A 20,657-nucleotide genomic window follows, 5' to 3' on the forward strand; every position below is an offset into this window, starting at 1 on the left:
AATTCTTTACTATGAAAAGCAGTGAAAGCATATTAAGAAGTCACACACAACAGAAAAAAAGACAAGGAATATGGAAAGAAGATGCAAAACAGAAAATGGCGAAGAGTGGCCACAAAATGATCATAAAATAGAAAATATGGTAGAGAAATACAAATTAAAAGAAAGTTAGCTTGAGGATAGTATACAGTGGGATGTACATTATAAAACTCAAGTGACAACTGCATATAAAAAATAGAAATATAAAAGAATGTTCCAAATCTTATTGATCTGGGCCCACTGCCTTCCTCAATCTGTATCTATCTGGTGTGGACAGGGTGTTGCCAGGTTGAATTGTCCAGGATTACACAAGTGTGGCCCGAGTGACAGCAGGCTTCCAACTGCTGTGGCACCTCACCAAACCAGAGTTCCACCGCTGCGGAACGAGCTGTCAGTAAGTTTGGTAGTTCAACGTTTGATAAGATATTTACAGAGGTCTACGGCTCGTTTCCATTTACTAGCAACTTATTTTTCTTAGTATTTGCCAGGAAGACTACGATGGTGTACATGAGATTCAAAGAGATTAAAAAGATATGGATTATATACATGCGCTTTAGAATTAGGCAAGACACAGCACAGATGGTATTATATAAATAAAATTTCAATGGAGAAGGGAATTTGAATGGCAGGCAGCTCATGTGGTTGCCAGATTTAAAAGGGACATGAATAAGTCAATTTTCCTAACATCTGGGGCAGGAAAAAAAATGTAATGTTCACTCAAATGCAAAAGCATTCAAGAAAATATAATAGCACGGATTTCAAAAGGGCAGATCATGCTTGACAAACACTAAGTTCAATGCAATTATTCAATATTTAAATTTTTAAATGGCCATTGATAGAGAGACTACATCACAAGATCACAAGACAAGGGAGCAGAAGTAGGCCATTCGGCCCATCGAGTCTACTCCAAAGAAAAGGGGAAAAAGAAAAAAAGAAATGAGAAAGAAATGAGAAGTGGGGGGAAAAGTCTGCTCCATGAACAAAAAAAACTATTCTAACCCCAATTTCCGGCCTTATCCCCATATCCCTTGATACCTTGACTAATTAGATATCTATCTCCTCCTTAAACACCTCCAATGATCTGGCCTCCACTGCTGTACGTGGCAAGGAATTCCATAAATTCACTACCCTCAGGCTAAAGACATTTCTCATCTCTGTTTTAAACCTGTACCCTTTAGTTCTAAGATTGTGCCCTCTGGTCCTGGACTCATCCACCGAGGGAAACAGCTTGGCCACATCTACTCTGTCCAGTCCTTTCAACATTTTAAATGTTTCTATGAGGTCTCCTCTCATTCTTCTGTACTCCAGTGAGTACAGTCCAAGAGCCAACAAATGCTCATCATATGTAAGCCCTCTCATTCCTGGAATCATCCTCGTAAATCTCCTCTGAACCCTCTCCAACATCAGCACATCCTTCCTAAGATATGGGGCCCAAAACTGTACACAATATTCCAAATGAGGCCTCACTTAGTGCCCCGTAGAGCCTCATCAACACTTCCTTACTTTTATACACTATACCTCTCGAAATGAATGCCAACATAGCATTTGCTTTCCTTACCGCCGATCCGACCTGGTGGTTAACCTTTAGGGTATCCTGCACGAGTACCCCCAAGTCCCTTTGTACTTCTGTACTTTGAATTTTCTCCCCTTCTAGATAACAATCTGCCCGTTTGTTTCTGTTTCCAAAGTGTACGACTGCACATTTCTTAACATTGAATCTTGTCTGCCCATTCTCCTAAACTATCTAGGTCTCTCTGCAACCTTCCTGTCTCCTCAATACTCCCTACTCCTCCACGTATCTTGGTGTCATCTGCAAACTTAGCCATAAAACCATTTACTCCATCATCCAAATCGTTAATGTACAGAGTAAAAAGAAGTGGCCCCAACACCCACCCTTGAGGAACACTAGTAACAAGTAGCCAACCAGAACAGGATCCTTTTATTCCCACCCTTTGCTTTCTGCCAACCAGCCAATGCTCCTCCCGTTCTGTTATCCTACCTGTACTTCCATGACCTCTCATGGCCTCTTGTGCGGCACCTTTGCCGAAGGCCTTTTGAAAGTCTAAGTACACAACATCTACCACCTCTCCCTTATCCACCCTGCCTGAGAGTTCCTCAAAAAACTCTAATAGGTTGGTCAGGCAGGATCTTCCCTTCATGAAACCATGTTGGCTTGGACCTATCTTGCCTTGCACCTCTAGGTATTCCATAACCTCATCCTTGAGGATCAATTCTAATAACTTTCCCACCACTGATGTCAGACTAATAGGTCTGTAATTTCCTTTATGCTGCCTCCCACCTTTCTTATACAGCGGAACTACATTTGCAACTCTCCAGTTCTCCGGAACCATGCAGGAGTATATCGATTCCTGGAAAATTATCACCAGTGCCTCTGCAATCTCTAAAGCCACCTCCTTCAGAACCCGGGGATGCACCTCATCCAGTCCGGGAGACTTATCAGTCTTTAGTCCATTTAGCTTTCCTAGCACCTTCTCTCTAGTAATCTTAACTGAACTCAGTTCCATTCCTTGAGACCCCTGACTATCCAGTATATTGCTGATGTCCTCCACAGTGAAGACTGATGCAAAATACTCATTTAGTTCCTCTGCCATCTCTTTATCATCCATTATAATCTCTCCCGCACCATTATCAATTGGTCCTATATCAACCCATGTCTCTCTTTTACTCCTCATATATTTAAAAAACTCTTAGTATCCTTTCAAATGTTATCTGCCAACTTCCTTTCATAATTCATCTTTTCTTTCCTAATGACCTTCTTAGTTTCTTTCTGCAGGTCTTTAAAAGTTTCCCAGTCTTCTGTTTTCCCACTAATTCTTGCTTTCTTGTACGCCCTCCCTTTTGCTCTTATTTTAGCCTTAACCTCTCTCATTATCCACATTTGTGCCTTTTTTCCATTCAAAACCTTTTTTCTTGGAATATATCCATCCTGCATTTTCCTTATTTCTTGTAGAAATTCCATCCATTTCTGCTCTGCCATCCCTCCAGCCAGCTTACTCTTCCAATCAATTTGGGCCAGCTCCTCTCTCATACCACTGTAATTTCCTTTGTTCTACTGAAATATCGATACACCAGTTATCAGCTTCTCCTCAAATTTGAAACTGAACTCAATCATATTGTGATCACTAGTTCTTAATGGTTCCTTTACCTTTAGTTCCCCAATCACTCCTGGTTCGTTACACAGCACCCAATCCAAAACAGCCGATCCCCTGGTGGGCTCATCAACAAGTTGCTCCAAAAAGCCGTCCCGCAGACATTCCACAAACTCATTCTCCTGAGATCTACTGCCTTGCTGGATTTCCCAGTCCACCTTCATGTTAAAATCTCCCATAATTATCTTAATGTTGTCACTCTGACATGCTTTTTCTATTTCTAACTGCAACTTGTAGTCCACATTCTGACTGCTGTTAGGGGGCCTATATATAACTGCTACTATTGTCCTTTTACCCTTGCTATTTCTTGGCTCCACCCATAAGGATTCCACCTCTTCTGACCCAATGTCCTTCCTTTCTATTGATTTTATATCATTACTAACCATCATGGCCACACCACCCCCTCTGCCTACCCGCCTATCCTTCCTGTACAGTGTACCCCTGGACATTTAGTTCCCAATCACATCCATCATAAAGCCATGACTCGGTGATTGCCACAGTGTCGTATTTATTAATCTGTAGTTGTGCCTCTAGGTCATCCACTTTATTCCTAAAGCTACGTGCATTTAAATATAGTACATTTAGTTCAGTATCTGCTACTGATTTTATTGTACTTCTATTGATCAGCAAATTATCCTGACTTTTCACCTGCCTGTCCTTCTTGCCATCCTCACTGCACGCTGTCTTGGACTTGTTTCTATAAACCTCCTTCCTTACCCCAACATCTTGTATCCTAACATCCTGGTTTCCATCCCCCATAACAAACACATGACCAAGGTCAGAGTACATGGAGAGAGAGGACAGGGAAAAAAAGACTTGATAAAACAGAAATGGGGATTAGGGGTTAAAGGTCGTTAAACTGCTTAAGTTGCAAAGTGATCTTCCACATGCATCAGTGCTGGAACCACCAATGTTCATTAACAACAGAATTTGGACGTGAAACAGGAAACACCATTTGCGGACTACTTCAAACTGAGGTGGTGGGTGGCTTAGATTACAATAATCAATGCAAAGGAGCACTACAACAGAACAGAAAGATGTTGATAAACTTGCAGAATGGCCAAGTGAACTTCAATGTAGTTAAGTGTGAGGTGGTACATTTAAGCAAGAAGAAACAGAAAACTACTTAAGTGTTTAAATGATAGAGAAACATGGGGGGGAGGTGGTTACAGGTTCTCAAATCATGAGCGGTGAAGTAGAGAGACTAAAAAATGAAGGCACTGAGGCTTGTTACTAGTGTGATACAATTGAGAAACAATGTTATGCCAAATTTGCACAAAATGTTGGTTAGAACAGATCTGATTCATTTTATAAAAAAATAGTTTTGGAGAAGATGCAAACAATTTACATGACGCCACCATATCAAAATTAAACCTATAAGAAAGATGGAATACAAAGGAGGTCGCTTCTACAAAGAGGGAAAACTGAGGGGAGACCTGATGTTACAATTCAGTTTGATAGGGTAAATTTAGAGATCTGTTTTCATTTTCAGGAGCGACCAGAACTACAGAACAAGAGTATAATTGATCTAAACGATGGATAGAATGTGGAAATCACTGTCATGAATGGAGGAGGAAAAATAATAGCAAAAAAAAACTGCTGGAAGAACTCAGCAGGTCAAGTAGCATCTGTGGAGGCAGAGATGGTCAATGTTTTGGATTGAGACCCTGCATCAGGACTGAGAGTGAAGAGGGAAGATGGCCAGTAGATAGTACTGAGAAAGAGGGGTGTGACAGAGGCTGATAGGTGGGGTGGGGGGGGGGGGGGTGGTTGGAAACATGATGGGTAGATGGAACCAAGTGGGGATGTGGGAGGGGGAGTGCGGAAACAGGCTAGTAGGCGATAGCTGGAAGCATGAAAAGCTGGGTGGGGGGAGGATAGAGACAGAGGCTGGTAGGTAACAGGTGGAACCAGTTGAGAGAGAAATGATGGGCAGATACAACCAGGTGGGGGAGGGTGATGATTCTAGGTAAGGGGGGGGGGGTGGGGGATGAGATGTGAAAAGTGAACAGAGAACCCAAGTGGATTGGTGGGAGAGTGAAAGGAACATGGGGAAGTGGGCTACCTGAAATTTGAAAATTCAATTTTCAGACCATTGGTTTGTAGGCTACCCAAGTGGATGTGAGGTGTTGTTTGTCTAGTTTGCATTTGGCCTCACCATGGCAGTGGAGAAGGCCATGGACTGACGGGTTGGTGTGGGAATGGGAAGGAGAGCTGAAATGACATGTAACCAGAAGCCCAAGATGGCCGTCTGCAAAACAGTCACCCATTCTATGCTCGGTCTTACCATGGTACAGAAGGCTGCATCACAAGCACCAAATGCCTTAGACCAGATCAGAGGTGGTGCATGTGAATCTCTGCCTTGCCTTTTATGTCCATGGAAGGTGGTGAGGGAGCAGGGTCAAGTGTTGCACCTCCTGTGGTTGCAGGGGAAAGTGCCGGGGGTGGGGAGCAGTGGTTGAAGGGATTAGCAGACCAGGGAGTCATGGAAAGAGTGGTTCCTGCCGAAAGTCGAAAGAGGCAGGGAAAAGAGGGGAGGATGTGGCTGGTGGTGGGATCCCATTAGAGCTGGTAGAAGTGGCGAAAGACGGTATGCTGGATGCAGGGGCAGGTGGGGTGAAAGGTGAGGACCAGGGAAACTCTCTCTTTGCTTAGTCTCGGTAGAGAGGGTACAAGAACAGATGTGTGCTAATGGAAGAAGTGCGCTAGTGGAAGAAGTGCATGTGAGGGTTCCATCAACTGTGGCAGAGGGGAAGCCATGTCCCCTGATGAAGAAAAATAAGATATTATTGGAGTGAGATAAACAAGTGTGGGATGAGGCACGTGTTCAATGTGAACATTGAGCATTGATCTCATGGGTCAAATGACAGGTTACTGCAAATATTATGTACTACATCCAAGGTACTCGGGTTATAGCCAGATCATGAAGATCGATGTCAGGCTTTTCCAATCTCTGTTAATCTAAGTGCTAATCTCTGCTAAACTAACACCTCTGCAATGACAGAATCAAACTCAATGTCCAATCCCTTGTACAAATTCTGACCAGCCAGAGCAACAGCAACGTGGACACTCTAAGAGACTGATGTATAAACAACAGATAATTCAGTAACACAAGAAACAAAATGCTCAAAACACACCATCTCAGGATTTTACCCACAAGTGCACAAAATGTTACACATGTACCTTGCATGTAAATATGATAAATGTAATTGGAGACTCAACAATGGTGTCTTTTATTCATTTTTGATTCACGAATCAGATAGAAGCATCTGGAAATTTACTACACTTGGCTAATTTATTGGACACACATGCCCAGGCTCATTTCAGTGAATGATCAAAACAGACCTGCTCTGTGCTAAATTGTTAACTTTTTTTTTGTTCATTTCTTCTAATTACATCTGGAGTTCTGAAAATGGTAAAACTATAAACCGAGTGGTTCAGAACACCAGGTGAAGATTACAACAGAAGCTTAAGAGAGTCAGTGGAATTTGGAGTAGCTGCCAAAAGGAGGCTGGAGAGGTCAAATTCAGAGCCCATCTGCTCTGAAGATAAAGGCATGACCTGGACCCTGAGGATTAAGACATAGGTTTAAGACCACCAGATAGTAAATTCTGCAAATTATTGGTCCTTGCTAAATACATATTAAATGACAAATTGTGAAAAGATAGACACCATCAGTGACAGTTGCACAAGACAATTAAGATGTCACTTAAATTGAACAACAGACAAAATAAAGTCATTTACCAGTTCTGTTTATTCTTTATTCACATATACTAGTTGATCTTCCACACCTAAGCTCTTGGGAACTTGGATGATGCACTGTTTAACAAAGACAGAATCAGTACATCAAGTGATACATTTTGTTTTTGTGCTGCTGAGATATGTTTAAACCAGTATGTCCCTTTAAGACCAGAGGATCAAGGCTCATGTCCTTCTGGGCTGCTTAAATGCACACGAGATCATTGCTGGGATCTTGTAAAGTTGAAATTACTATTACCATTAATTAGCATACATGTCCAGCTTCAGATACAAATGGCTATTGCAGGTAAAGTAACAACAAACAATTTTTTTGAAAAATTAAACACTGAAAATTAAAATAGGAAAAACCACTAAATAAGAATACATGTGCAAATAAAATAGCTTTTAGGGACAGCCTGAGGGCTTATGAGGTGTAAGTGTTCAATACACAGTTATTCAAACACCACTGATTTAAGTCCACAAGGCTCAATTGATACAAGACATTGGGTGAGGTTAGAATTTAATGACCGATGGAGGTTGCATGCAACTTTCCAGTACCTGGTCCGAAACAGGACAGAAGAGCTTTTCTTTTGCAATTCTAATTAAAATCAAAAGGTCTCAAAGCTTTCTTATGAGATAGTTGCACCAGACATGCAACGAAAATGAAAGTTGCCATTAAATAAAACAATATGAACAACTTCTTACAGGTTCAAAGAAATGAATATTAAAAAAGGAAAAATTTTCAATGAACCTGAGTTCACTGTGTGATCTTTTGAAATGAAATTACAATGACCTCAGACATTACAGTTATTGATAACTGCACACCAGACTGAATGAACTATTCACATGGTAAGAGGCTTTGAAGTTGCTTTTACCGACCCTTATATAACATTTATGATGCAAGCAAGATTTTAGGCTAATAAACTATTATTGGACAACAATACCTTTCTGCACAATTTTTTTAAAAAACTGCCATTTCAAATGTGAATTAATTCCCACTTTTATTTCTGAAGTGGGAATGATGTCATGTCTGAAACAACTCTGTTTCATTCACATTGGCAGAATTTTGTAAAGTGTATTCTTAGAGGGAATAAACAACAATTTTGCATTAGACAGCAACAAAGGCTTCCATGATTGTGATCTTTACAATGAGATTCAACCCATAAAAGTGACATTACTATTAACATTTGGCTACCACACACAAAAACATGTTCGTTTATCTGTACTTGCTGTGAAGCATTAAGATATGGAAGCTGTTGGCATGCTTCATAATAATCTTCTCACTATGAATATAGGAAGTATTAAAAAGAAAAAAAAATCAAAAATTCCAAAATGCATCAAAATATTCAGTCCATATATTTGCGATGGTCGCAAGTACCCAAGAAGCCTTGAATTCTGGTCTAATTAACCTGGACCATTTAAACACCCTTTCTCCATTTAAATATGTGTCTAACCCTCACTGTAATGAAAAACAATCTAGTCACTCAACTCCTCTTCATCGCTGAAGTATGCACTTTTTTTTATCCGTGGGCGCTTTGACAGTTCAGATGTTGAACATTCACTTGCGTCACCAGCTGTCTGTTTACGTCTGAGTTCTTCCTCCTCAATTTTTGCTTGCTGTTGAGAACAAGTATTAATATATTATTAGGATACTTACATTACTCACTTATTTAGTGGCACTACCTTGCAAGACATGGATATGCTCTAATTCAAGACACTTATATTGTGAGTCAAGCACTAAATATTACACAGTATCTGTTGTCAGTGAGTGTACCCTTAACTCACCGTAAACCAACATGAATTAAAAATTGACCAAAATGTTTCACCAGAGCATGCCTTGAGGAACCAAGGAGCTCTACAACAAACTTTTAAAAGTGACAGTAATTGGACTGCATTGTCCAGGAAGCAGCCGTGTGAACAGATTTTCCAATGCTGATCTCTTGTCTGAACTTAATTTTACAACAGGCTAATGAGCTAATCCATTGCGTGGGCAGCCCTGTAGTGTAGCGGTTAGCGTGATGCTATTACAGCGCCAGCAACCCGGGTTCAACTCCGGCTGCTGTCTGTAAGGAGCTTGTACGTTCTCTCTGTGTGTCTGCATGGGTTTCCTCCGGGAGCTCCAGTTTCCTCCCACATTCCAAAGATGTACGGGTTAGGAAGTTGTGGGCATGCTATGTTGGCGCCAGAAGAGTGGCAACACTTGCGGGCTGCCCCAGAACACTCTACGCAAAAGATGCATTTCACTGTGTTTCGATGTACATGTGACTAATAAATATCTACGTACTGTATCTAACAGTAAGGCTCAGACAGCACATCTCAAGTCCTTCCTCTCAGAATATAGCGACAATCTTTGTAAGCTCTTTCATAAAGACACCAAAAATAATTAAAAGGGGATTTAAATAATTAAAAAACACATTAATTTAAAACTCTAATGAAACAATTAAAAACAAGCAAACAAAATAAGTCAAACAGTTAACTTTTTCCACTGGTTCAATGATCTGCTTCAAATGGATAGGATTATCATTCCTTCACTTGTTCTCTCTAGCATTAGGATGAAGGCCTGGACCCCCTCTTCAGTGAGTTACTTCTCCATGACAAGTCTCAATATAAAGACCGGCAATGGAGCAGCCAGTCAGATGTGACAGCTTACTTCACTCACTGTAATCATAGAATAATGTGCTCAAGCCTGAATGGAAAAAACTGACAACATCTCAGTCCCGATGTATGGTCTTGACCCAAAATGCCGACTATCCCTCTACCTCCACAGATGCTGCCTGGCCTGCCATGTTCCTCCAACAGTGTGTCTTTTTTGCTCCAGATTCCAGCCTCTTGTGTCTCCAATATCTCAGTCAGAACGTCTATGACTCATTCATCAGCTCTTAAGCCAAGGCATTTCAACCCAATTATAAAACTGGCATTTACCACATAAATATGGCATGTTGCCTGCAGACATTTTGTCCACAAAAAGCATGCTAAACCTATCTGATTACTGCCCAACAGTCTCATCCAGGCAACAGAATATTGGAATGAAGGATCAGAGTATTTGTCTTCAGCCAAGAAAAAAAATCTTGGGAGCTGGTAGACATAGCTTTGCACAAATTAGCTGCCACATATCTGACAATGGATTGAAAAAATCCATTGTTTTTATTATTAGCAGCATGTTTATTATTATTATTAGCATATTATTAGCAACATGTTGAGAGAACTCTTCATCAATATCTATTTTAGCAACTTTCATTTCAGGTTCTGTCAGAACAATTTCTGAGACAATACGTCAAAACATAAACAGATGAGAAACCAACAGGACTTGTGGATTAGGATGCCAGTATGCAGACAGTGCAAAAGAAATTCACTAGGACATTGCCTGGAATGGAGGGCTGTAGTTAGAAGGAGAGATTGGATAGGTTGAGTTTATTCTCACTGGAATATAGGAGGCTGAGGGATGACTTTGTTGAGGTTTATAAAATTATGAGCAGCATGGATGTGATAGTCAGAATCTTTTTCCCAGTATGGGGGAATCTAGAAGTGGAGGACACAGGTTTGAGATGAGAGGGGTGAAACCTAATGGAGATCTGGGAGTAAGTTTTTCACACAGAGGGTGGTGAATATCTGGAATGAACTGTAAAAGGAAGTAGCGAAGGCAGGTATAATTACAAAGTTTAAAAGGCATTTGGACAGGTACTTGGATAGGAAAAGCATAGATGGATACAGCTCTAATGAGAGCAAAAGGGATTAGTGTAGATAGGCATCATGGTTGGCATGGACAAGGTGGGCTGAGGGGCCCCGTTTCTGTAGTGTGTGTTTCTATGATTCAATGAATTGATTATCCTTGTTGTATATTTTATTTCCACCTACATGGAGAAAAGACCAAAAATGTATTCCAAAAAAAATGACCAAATAAACCCGTTCATTTGCTATTTTCTTGCTGAAGAATTTGCACATGAATAAAATGTAGATTTATATAAGCCAGTCAGTGCCAACGTAAGGAAAGGAAACAAGAATTGATCATCTGGCCTCAAGTACCAGCTCTGCCACTCAACAAGATCACTGTCGACCTTTTACTGACACACGCTACTTTTCTACACTGAACCGATTCTTTAAGATCCAAAAATCTATCAATCTTTGTCTTCCGAAGCCTTCTTAGGTACTCTCTGGTTGAAGAAATTTCTTCTCATCTGTGTTAAATGGCCAGCTGTTATTTTGAGACTAAGTCTTGATGTAATAAAACGCAACCAGGGGAAATGTTATTCTTGCATCACCTTATCAAGCCCTGTAAAGATTTTCTGTGGTTTCGAGAAAGTGTGACATCTGAAGTGTGATGTGGGCTACAGGCCATAAATATTTCCCTTCTGTTACAAATTTATGGAAGTAGATTACTTTAATAAAGTTAGATGTATCAAAAGGAAGTGTTATAGCTTTGGAAAACTGATGTACTAAGTGGGATTGGGCGGGATGGGGAGGTTAGTAGAATTTAATTAATTAGAATAAGGAATATATAGTAGCAACACATTTTAAAACTAAATTTCAATAAGATCAAAATGTACAGAAAGATGATGACAAAGAATTATCTCAAGTAATCATGCAAGCACTCTCTGTTGAAATAACAAAGTAAGCAGCAAAGAGAGGGAGGATGTGTACATGGACTTTCCTGATTAGTAGTTTACCAGCACAGCCAGGAAGTGAGCAGCCTGGGCAATGAACTTAAGGTGAGGTGGTTCTAGTGCAGCAGGATACCCAGCGTCTGACCTGCTCTTGCATTCATTGTGATTATGTGGCTGCTACAATTAAGTTTCTAGTTAATGGTCAATGCTTCACCACTGCCCCCCCTCCTCAAAATGCTCAGTGATGGGAAACCCATTGAATGTCAAGAAATTGATGGATAAACTCTCTTTTACTGGAGATGGCCATTGCCTGGCACGTAAACAGTGAATGTTATTTTTCATTTATTAGCCCATGACTGAATGTTACCTTGGTGTTACTGTATGCAAGTACAGACAGCTTCAGTTTCTGAAAAGTTGCAAATACAATCAAACATTGTGCAATAAGCTAACATCATGACTCCTAACACTGTGATGGAAGATGTAGCAAATTATGAAGCAGCTGAAGATGACTGCCCTGAGCAACTCCTGCGGTATCATCCTGGGGTTATGATTATTGGCCACAAACACCCACAGCCCTCTTTCATTGTGCAATGTACAACTTCACAGTGGAGTGTTTCCCTTTAATGTCTTCACTGACTTGCTCTACCAATGCTTCACTTCTGCATTCAACTCCTCTTGTAATAATGGCCAGCATACCATTTGGCTTCCCAATTGCTGGCATTATCTGCATAATAACAACAATATTGCTCAATCTTGCACAATTTTAAAAAATACCTGCTTTTCTGTATGTGCACCAAAGTGGATAACTTCAGATTTTTCCCACATTGATATCAGATTTGCCATGTTCTTGTTTGTTTACTCAACTTGTATTATCCCCTTAAAACCTTTGTACATCTTCCTGCACATTCAAAATTTCACCTAGTTATGTATTATCAACAGACTTGGAAGTACAATGTTTGGTCCCCTCAGCAGAGGGTTGATATATCCTGTGAACAGCTGGAGTCCAAGCATTGATCTCTACAATACCCCACTCATCACACCCAGCCAACCAGAGAAAGATCCATTTATTCTCAACCACGTCTGCAGTTTTCTCCAGTTCCATTTATTCCCAATCTTTGCTTTCTATCTTATAACCAGTTTTCAAAGTCAGTATATTACCCTCAATTACCTCAGTTCTAATCTTCTTGACCAACTTCCTGTGTGAAACCTCTATTGAAAACCTTTTGAAAATCTAAATACCCCATTTTCATTGATTCCTCCTTATACATTCCAACAGTTGCACTCTCAAAGAATTCCAGTAGATCAGTTAAACATGACTTTTCTTTCATAAATCCATGTTGACTCTGCTCAATTATTCTTTTCAAGGTGCTCTATTAATTCATCCTTTTCCTGGACTCTCATACCACCCCACCACTGACACTGGCTAACAAGTTAGTAGTTTCTTACTCTCTCCCTCCCTTCCTTCCTTCCTAAAGTGGGGTGATATTTGCCTCCAATCTACGGAGACAATTTCAGAATATGTACAATTTTGTATGATGATAAGCAGAGTATTCACCATTGCTATAGCCACTTCTGTGATATAGGTCATTGGGTCCTTAGGATTCATTTGCTTTTAGTTTCACCAATTTCTCTAGTTATGTTTCCTTACTTATTGCCTTCAGTACTTTGTTCTCACTAGATTCTTGTTTTCTCATGCTTCTGGAAGGTTTTTGAAATGTTAGCTCTATTTCTGACCTACTCAGCATTTCCAGTATTTTCTCTTTTTAACTTCAGATGTCCAACATCTACAGTTTTCTTTGCTTTTTACGTAGTGGTAAAAGGCTGATTTTAGAGGAAACGATGAAGGCAAATAACAGAAAATTTGAAAATATAGTGAAGGTGGATAGTATTAAACTTCAGGAAGGCAACCTAGAGAATAGGAAAATAGTGCAGCAAATGCTATTTAATGTAGTAAAGTAAGAAGTGATGCATTTTGGCATGAAAACTAAAATGGCATAATTTTCAAGGAGGTACAGAAGCAGAGACAACTCAGTGATACAGATATGAATCTTTGAAGGTTTACAGGACAATTTCATAAGGGTGTTAAAAAAGTAAACTTGGCTCATAAAAGGCCCTGAATAAATAAGGAAGGAAGTTATGCTAAGCCTTTATAATTTACTGGTTAGATCCCAACTGGACAACTATATCCAATTATGGACCACTGAAGGGGTATGGAGAAGATTTATTCGAATGGTACCAGGTATGTGAGACTTCAGTTATATAGAGAGAATAGAAAATCAGCAGCTGTTTTCTTCAAAATTGATTAAAAAGTACTTTCAAACTGTGCTTAGTAACAACGTTCAATTTGGGTTCCACATTTCATTACAGCCTTCCAAATGAATTAAAAATAAATCTGAATTCAGAATATACCCCAACACATTACTGGCAGACCTTACTCATTATTATCACTAAATTGGCCATCTAAAACACACTAGTCAGTGCCTTAGTGCACACCAAGTCCCATTCACTCAAGACCCTGTTATTGCTGACTTTAACTGGGTCATGACAAACAAAGTCTTGGCGCAAAGACTTGCACCTCCCTCTCACTAATCTTCTCTAACCTTTCAAACGTAATCTCCAATTCTGGCATCTTCAGTATCCTGGATTTTAATTTCTCCATTAACTATGGGACTAAACTCTCGATTTCACTTCTTAAAGATCTGTCATTTCCTTATGTGACCAAGTGTCAACTCTGTTTGATATAGCTGAATGATATACTGTAGGCACCAGAAGCTCAGCAGGTAAAATCAAGGTTGCACTGAAGTCCAGAACTGGAGAGGAGAGATCTGGGAGGCTCCTGGAGGTTTGAAATGAGAGGGAGGTGCAAGACCATGGAGGGATTTGTTATCTCAAAACTGAGCCAAAGCTGTTGTAGGTCAGGATGCATAGCACTGAGGAGTGAACAGTTGTATCAATGATGTAAATTAGGCTGTTTTGGTTCACTGAGGAGTAAGAAGGCTGACCAAGGAAACATGGGAGAAAAATAATCTGGGAAATAGCAGAAGCATGTACGAGTTTCATTTGCAGTTGAGGAGGTGCAAGGGTAATGTTACAGATGTGGCAGAAGGATATCTCAGAGCCAGAAGCAGCTCAGATCAAATTCAAGTTTCTAATTATCTGTTTTGTCCTCAATTGTCGGGAAAGGGAGTGGTTGGTGGCCCATGGAAAGAATTCATGGCAGAAAGCCAACTATACCTAAAATCTTCCCAATATTTTATTTAGAGATATTTCTGCTCACAGTACTGAATGAATCAAAGCAGCAGATAGCAGACAGACCACATCCTTACATTCCATTGATGCATATGCTCCCATCCTTGCCTCTTCCCAATTGAACAGAAATGCCACAGAAAAAAAACAATTCAGGAAGAATCTAGATTGTGATTACCCACAGCGAAAACTCAAACACTCAAATACATTTTATTGCCCAGCCCAGCCCAACCTCGCCTCACCTCATCACTCTGAGAATTTTAGCTTTGCCCAAGCCTGTTATTTTCAGGGTATGACCATTCCTAACATTTATTAAGCATTCTTGAAATAATAATGACTACTTTCTTGAACTGAAGTTGTCATTTCTGGTGAAGGTACAGCCACAGGGCTGTTGAGGTATGGAGTTGCAGTATTTTGACACAGTGATTAAGTGACGGCAAAATATTTCCAAGGCAGAATGAGATTTGTAGAATCTGCAGCTGGTGGCATTACAATGGGTTTGCTGCCCTTGCCCTTGTATGCTTGAGATCAAGACTTTAGAATATGTTGTTGGTGTGAATGCAGTTAATGTTTAGGGGAGAGGATGAGATGCCAATCAAGCCAGCTGTTTTTACCCTCGATGGTATCGAGTGTCTGGAGAGTTGTTGCAGCTGCATTCATCCAGACAAGTCGAGATTTCATCCCCTCTTGACTCTGCCTATTAGATGGTGTTTCATTTGCTACCTTCCAATCTGTGGGAACTATTCTACAAGCCATTGAATTTTGGAAGATGACAATCAGTGCATCCAGTACCTCCACAGCCACCTCTTTCAGAACCTAAACATGTAGATCATCAGGTCCTGTGGGTTTATCACCTTTCAGTGTCATTGATTTCTCCAACATTTCTTTTTTAACTAACACTAATTTCTCTGAGAACCCCACAGACTCCAGAACTGCAATCCTCCACTATTCTCAGGAAGCTTTCTGTGTCTTCCATCAATTCAGACTCAAAATATTTCTTTAATTCCTTGACAAATTTCCTCATCCCCCCAATATAATTTCTCCACAACCATAAAATATCATAATATGAATTAGGAAGAGGAGGTGGCAACTCAGCCATTTGCGTCTGCTACATCATTTATAAAGATCTGATCTGCATTCCAGTCTATCCACAGTAACCTTTCACTCATTACTTATTAAAATCTATCAACCGCTGCCTTAAGAATAGACTTTGCTTCCACTGCCCTCTGCAGAAGAAGGTTTGAAAGATTCATGACCCTCAGAAAAAAAACGGCACCTCCTTTCGGACTTAAATGAGCGACCCCTTATTTTTAATCACTGATTCCCCTAGTTATAGATTCTCCCATGAGGAAAATATCTTGCCATGTTCATCTTGTTAAAACCCTTTATAATCTTGTATGTTTCAATCACATCCCCTCTCCCTCTTCTAAACTCCAATAGATACAAGTATTTAACTTTTCCTCAAAAGACAGCAGCCCATTCTATTAGTTCAGAGAACCTCCTCTGAACTGCTTCCATTGCATTAACATCCTTTCTCAAATAAGGAAACCAGTACAATGCACAATATCCCAGGTGAGATCTCACCAATGCCCAATATAACGAAATCAGAACTTCAGCTAGCACTAAATAACATTCTGTTAGCTTTCCTAATTACAGCAAAAAATTGTGGAAATGAAGCCCTGGTTTGTATAAAGTGGGGGTGGGAAAAGAGGTGGGGGATGGGAAGGCAGCTGTGGTCGGGGGGGGGGGTGGGGGGGTGGAAGTGAGGCAGGCAGCAGAGAAGTATTGTGGGGGACACAGGGTAACAAGGGAGAGGAGAGGCAAAGGCACAAGAGGCGAGGATGTGAGAGGCAAGAGCAATGTGAGAAAGAAGGGGCGAAAAGGCCTCTCCATTTGTTCTTGTCCTAAACCTTAGTCAGCAGTGATTTAGTGTTAGGGAAGGAACCACGAGAAGACCCTAAATCAAAAAAAAAACTTGTGGCTAAATTCAGTTCATATTTTAACAGAGCTTCAGTTAGTGTTTAATTTCCTTATCAATCTTTAATAAAGAACAAACCACTAAATAGGACTGTATGAGCTTTATGACTTATGACATTTCATTTTTGCTACAACTATCTTGCAAAGTATATCCAATTAATCTTGCATCATAGCACTATGGGAATCAATACTGCATCCTGAACACAAAGAGATCAATAACAACATAATTCAATTACAAACAGTGGCAGAACAATAGTGCTCCAAAAGCTTTTATGTCAAGCTGGAAAATGATAAACCTATTCACCAAGAATGAAACAAATGTTTACAATCTTAATTTTAGGAGCCACTGTACCTTCTTCAAAACATTTTATAATTAGAGTGAATTCTCAGAATGTAATACCTGGACAGCAATGGCTTGGCTTAAGCTGTCAAGAGCAGGGTCTTCTCCTTCATCTTCACTTTCTTCCTCCTCTTCCTCTTCACTGAAATGCAGAAATATCCTTTGAGGCTGTCATCCTTAAACTAGGCAGTTTTTTGAAAAGCAGTCAATAACATGAAATACGCACATTTCTTCTGGTTCACTGACTTTTTTCTTTTTCTTCTTCTCTTTCTTTTTGGGGGGCTCTCGCTCTCCAAGCATATTTTTTGGACAAGCATAGCTCAAATGACCATATTCCTGTAGTTAGAAAAAATAAAATTACAAGTTAAGAGTTATGACAACTGTTTGACTCTACTCTTCAACATTTTAATATTCTATAGGTGCTTTTGTTCAATGCTCATAGCGAAGAAAATTTGGTTCATTACTTCTTTTTGCCACTGGATCAAAGCTACGTTGGCTAGTTCACTTTATAAGCCACTGCCCAATGCCAACTCATTTCATTTAATCAGATTTCACTGCTGAGATTTTGGATATTTGAGATTGCTAAATTAAAAAAGCACATTAAATTTTCTACTTTTGCTGCAACTCTAGTTGATCTGGTTAAGAAGAATGCATATTGCTCAACAATAGGAGGCTATAATAATGTAGCTGTTGGAGGGAAGCTGAGGATCAAGCTCAATGTAAATAATAATAAATGTCAAGTAGGGGGATGTTCATCCATGTGAATATTAAAAAAGCCCTGTGTATTTTCTACAGAAGATGCAAGTACGACTATAATGCACTACATCAATTTTGCAAACTATCCCAATTATTTTTAATTGGTATTTTATTTGCAGTGGAGATTAAATAAATGGTTACATTAACTTATCCTCCCACCCAAAGCCCAAACTTTTTTCATTATTTGATTTAAATATTTAAATTATCTAAGGGATCACTAGCAGAACTAACTGAAAATGTTCAGATATTTTAAGCTAAAATAGCTCATTTAAAAAAAAGATCTTGCTGAATGCCTCATTCAAAAGTTCCCATGTAAGAAGAAAAGTACTTCATTGTGATTAAAGAACTCAGGGGGCAACAAAATTAGTGCAGGAAATCTTGGAGTGGAAGATGCAATAGTCCAGACTAGTTTAGGTTATTGGTGTTCACATAGTGGAGGAAAACAAGACAGTAGTTTCCAGGTGCAATTCTAATTTGCCCTGTTTCTCCTGAGCTTTGCTTCACTAGTACCTTGGTGACAGTTGGCATCAAGATACATAAAAAGGTACAAATCTTTGCATATTTATTTACTAGTTATGTACCGATCAAAAGTTAGGATCTGTATATTTAGGTGCAGGTGAATTTTCAAGCTCTGTGATGAGTCTCAATTACTTCTGAACACCAATGGATGTGTATTTAATTTTACAAATGTTGGATTGTCAATTCTAAAGAATTCAATTCTTACTGGAAATTAATTTTAAACATTTTCCTTTTAAATCATGTCCCTCAACCCCAACCTCCCTTTTATTTTGCTTTCATTACTTTACATTGAATAGTTAACAGTTCCTCCTTTAAACTCTGCCACAATAAAAATTCTTCATTGTAACCTTGCTTGCCTATAAATGCTGCAGTTCTCCTGCATAGATTATGCTATAAATGAAACTCTAGTGACCCAAAAGCCCACAAGAAGTCTGTGGGAAGCTGTATGATTAATCAATGATGAGAACGATCCTTCTGCTGCTGCCTGAAAACTGGGGCAATGCATCTTGCAGAACATGACATTTTTTTTTGCTGTTTCACATCAGATCTGATTTTTCTGTGTACTTCTCTCTGCTCCTCTGTGCAACCACACAATTCCCCACTCATAGTTATGATCATTGAAAAAAATTCATTTTTATTACTGTACCTTTCCTTCAACTTTATCACTAACAACTCCCCCTCATCCCTCTTCCCCCCCCACACACACACCCCTGAGCAATTGCCCACAAGATTGGAATACCAGGACTTGGGTTTAAAAAATATTCTGAAACCAATAGCGAGAAATGACAAGGTTGTGGCTATTGCCATCATGAGCAGGATCAGTGAACTTAACCTTGAAGGTGAATTTTTTTTACATTGCCTTTTGAACTTTTGATGGCAATTATTTTTGGACTATTTGGCATTGACATAGATTACGTATATAATGTAGATCATGTAGTGCAGCATAAATGGGACAATGCAGTAATGAGTGAATTTCAGGAAGAGGTTGGAAATGTTTTTGCTTTAGGACAGATTAATGGTAGCAATGGGTTTGGGTTTTAGGTTTCTCAGTAAATTGTGCCTGGAATTCATGTGGTTCAACCAAAGATTTAATAAAAGCTTTTTTTTAAAGATTTCATTTTATGATGACGGATCTGGGTAATTTAATAGCTTTTTCCTAAGGTTTTTTTTGTGGTGATACAATCCTATCAGCAGAACCTAGGAAATATTAACATTTATTGCATATTTTTCATTCAAAATATTTTGTACTCACTCCACATTCGTAACATCTGGATTTGTCAGTATAATTGCGCCTTCTGATGAATTCAGATGCTCTGCCATTGTCGACTGCAATGCTCGCCTTCACTGTTCTGCCAAACAACTGCAGTACAATAAAAAAAAACTTGAAAAGTTGTGTTGAAGACAAGCAACTTATTGTTCATTGAAAATGAAACAAAAAAGAATTGATTAAAAAAAAGTTTCCAGCTCACTTGCTTGTTATTCAATGCCCTAGTACAGTTATATGCTGATTCTCTGTCGAGGAACAGAACAAATGCCACACCTTTGCTTTTCCTGGAATCCTTGTCCCTCAGTACTGTAACTCTGCAAAAATAAAGAAAGCAATTGTCAACCTAAATAAAATCTAAGCCAACTGTTACTAAATTTGAAAATTCTTCACATAAGGCAATATAAATGATAAAAATGCATCACAGTGGGCATCACAGACATAACCAACACTTAATCACAGTTCCTAAAAGGCCTAAATGGTGGTGTTGCATCATCTTTTGCTGACGTCCTTCAGGTAAAGGAATCTAACCTTTGTTAGGTAAGAAGTTCCAAGATTTGGATTTAGTGACAATGAAAAAATGGCAAATGCCCTTCACGGTGGCTGCAGGTTTGTGAAATGCAGTCAGAGTAGCTGAGACGAGTAACTGCTGCGTATTTTGTCAAACATGCAAACTGCAGCCACAGAACACTGATGGTGAAGGAATGAGGTTTAGGATGGTGGATGGGTTGTGCAGGGTTAATTTGTCCTACATGTTGTCATGCTTCAAATTATTCGAGGCACGGTCAGCTAGACAAGTGGAGGGTATTCCATCATGTTCCTGACATGCCTTGTAGATGGAGGAAAAAAAATGGAGTGCCAGGATACGAGTCACTCACTGCACCATACCCAGCTTCTGACCTGCTCTTATTGCTGTACTATTGTGTGGCCTGTCAAGTTAACTTGGCCTCTTTTCTGGTCAACAGCAAACCCCAGGATGATGTCAGCAGGAGACTTGGCAGGGGAAGGCG

General features: G+C 39.6%; 1 protein-coding gene across 4 annotated transcripts in view; it reads right to left on the reverse strand.

The window, feature by feature from the left end:
- Positions 1-6,942: 6,942 nt before the first annotated feature.
- Positions 6,943-20,657, reverse strand: part of zcrb1 (zinc finger CCHC-type and RNA binding motif 1) — a 45,384-nt gene continuing 31,669 nt past the window's right edge. For 3 of the 4 annotated variants that reach the window (XM_052030499.1, XM_052030500.1, XM_052030502.1), the window contains 6 exons: positions 19,853-19,964; positions 19,636-19,743; positions 17,335-17,444; positions 17,169-17,250; positions 8,434-8,561; positions 6,943-7,025 (listed from right to left, as the gene is read on the reverse strand). In XM_052030499.1, the coding sequence (XP_051886459.1) occupies positions 6,998-7,025; positions 8,434-8,561; positions 17,169-17,250; positions 17,335-17,444; positions 19,636-19,743; positions 19,853-19,964 (568 nt within the window). In that variant the 3' untranslated portion in view covers positions 6,943-6,997. Of the gene's footprint in view, positions 8,562-17,168; positions 17,251-17,334; positions 17,445-19,635; positions 19,744-19,852; positions 19,965-20,657 lie in introns of all 4 variants that reach the window. The other variant, XM_052030503.1, reaches the window with a different exon arrangement.

Source organism: Pristis pectinata, chromosome 15, assembly GCF_009764475.1.
Source record: "Pristis pectinata isolate sPriPec2 chromosome 15, sPriPec2.1.pri, whole genome shotgun sequence".
NCBI lineage: Eukaryota > Metazoa > Chordata > Chondrichthyes > Rhinopristiformes > Pristidae > Pristis > Pristis pectinata.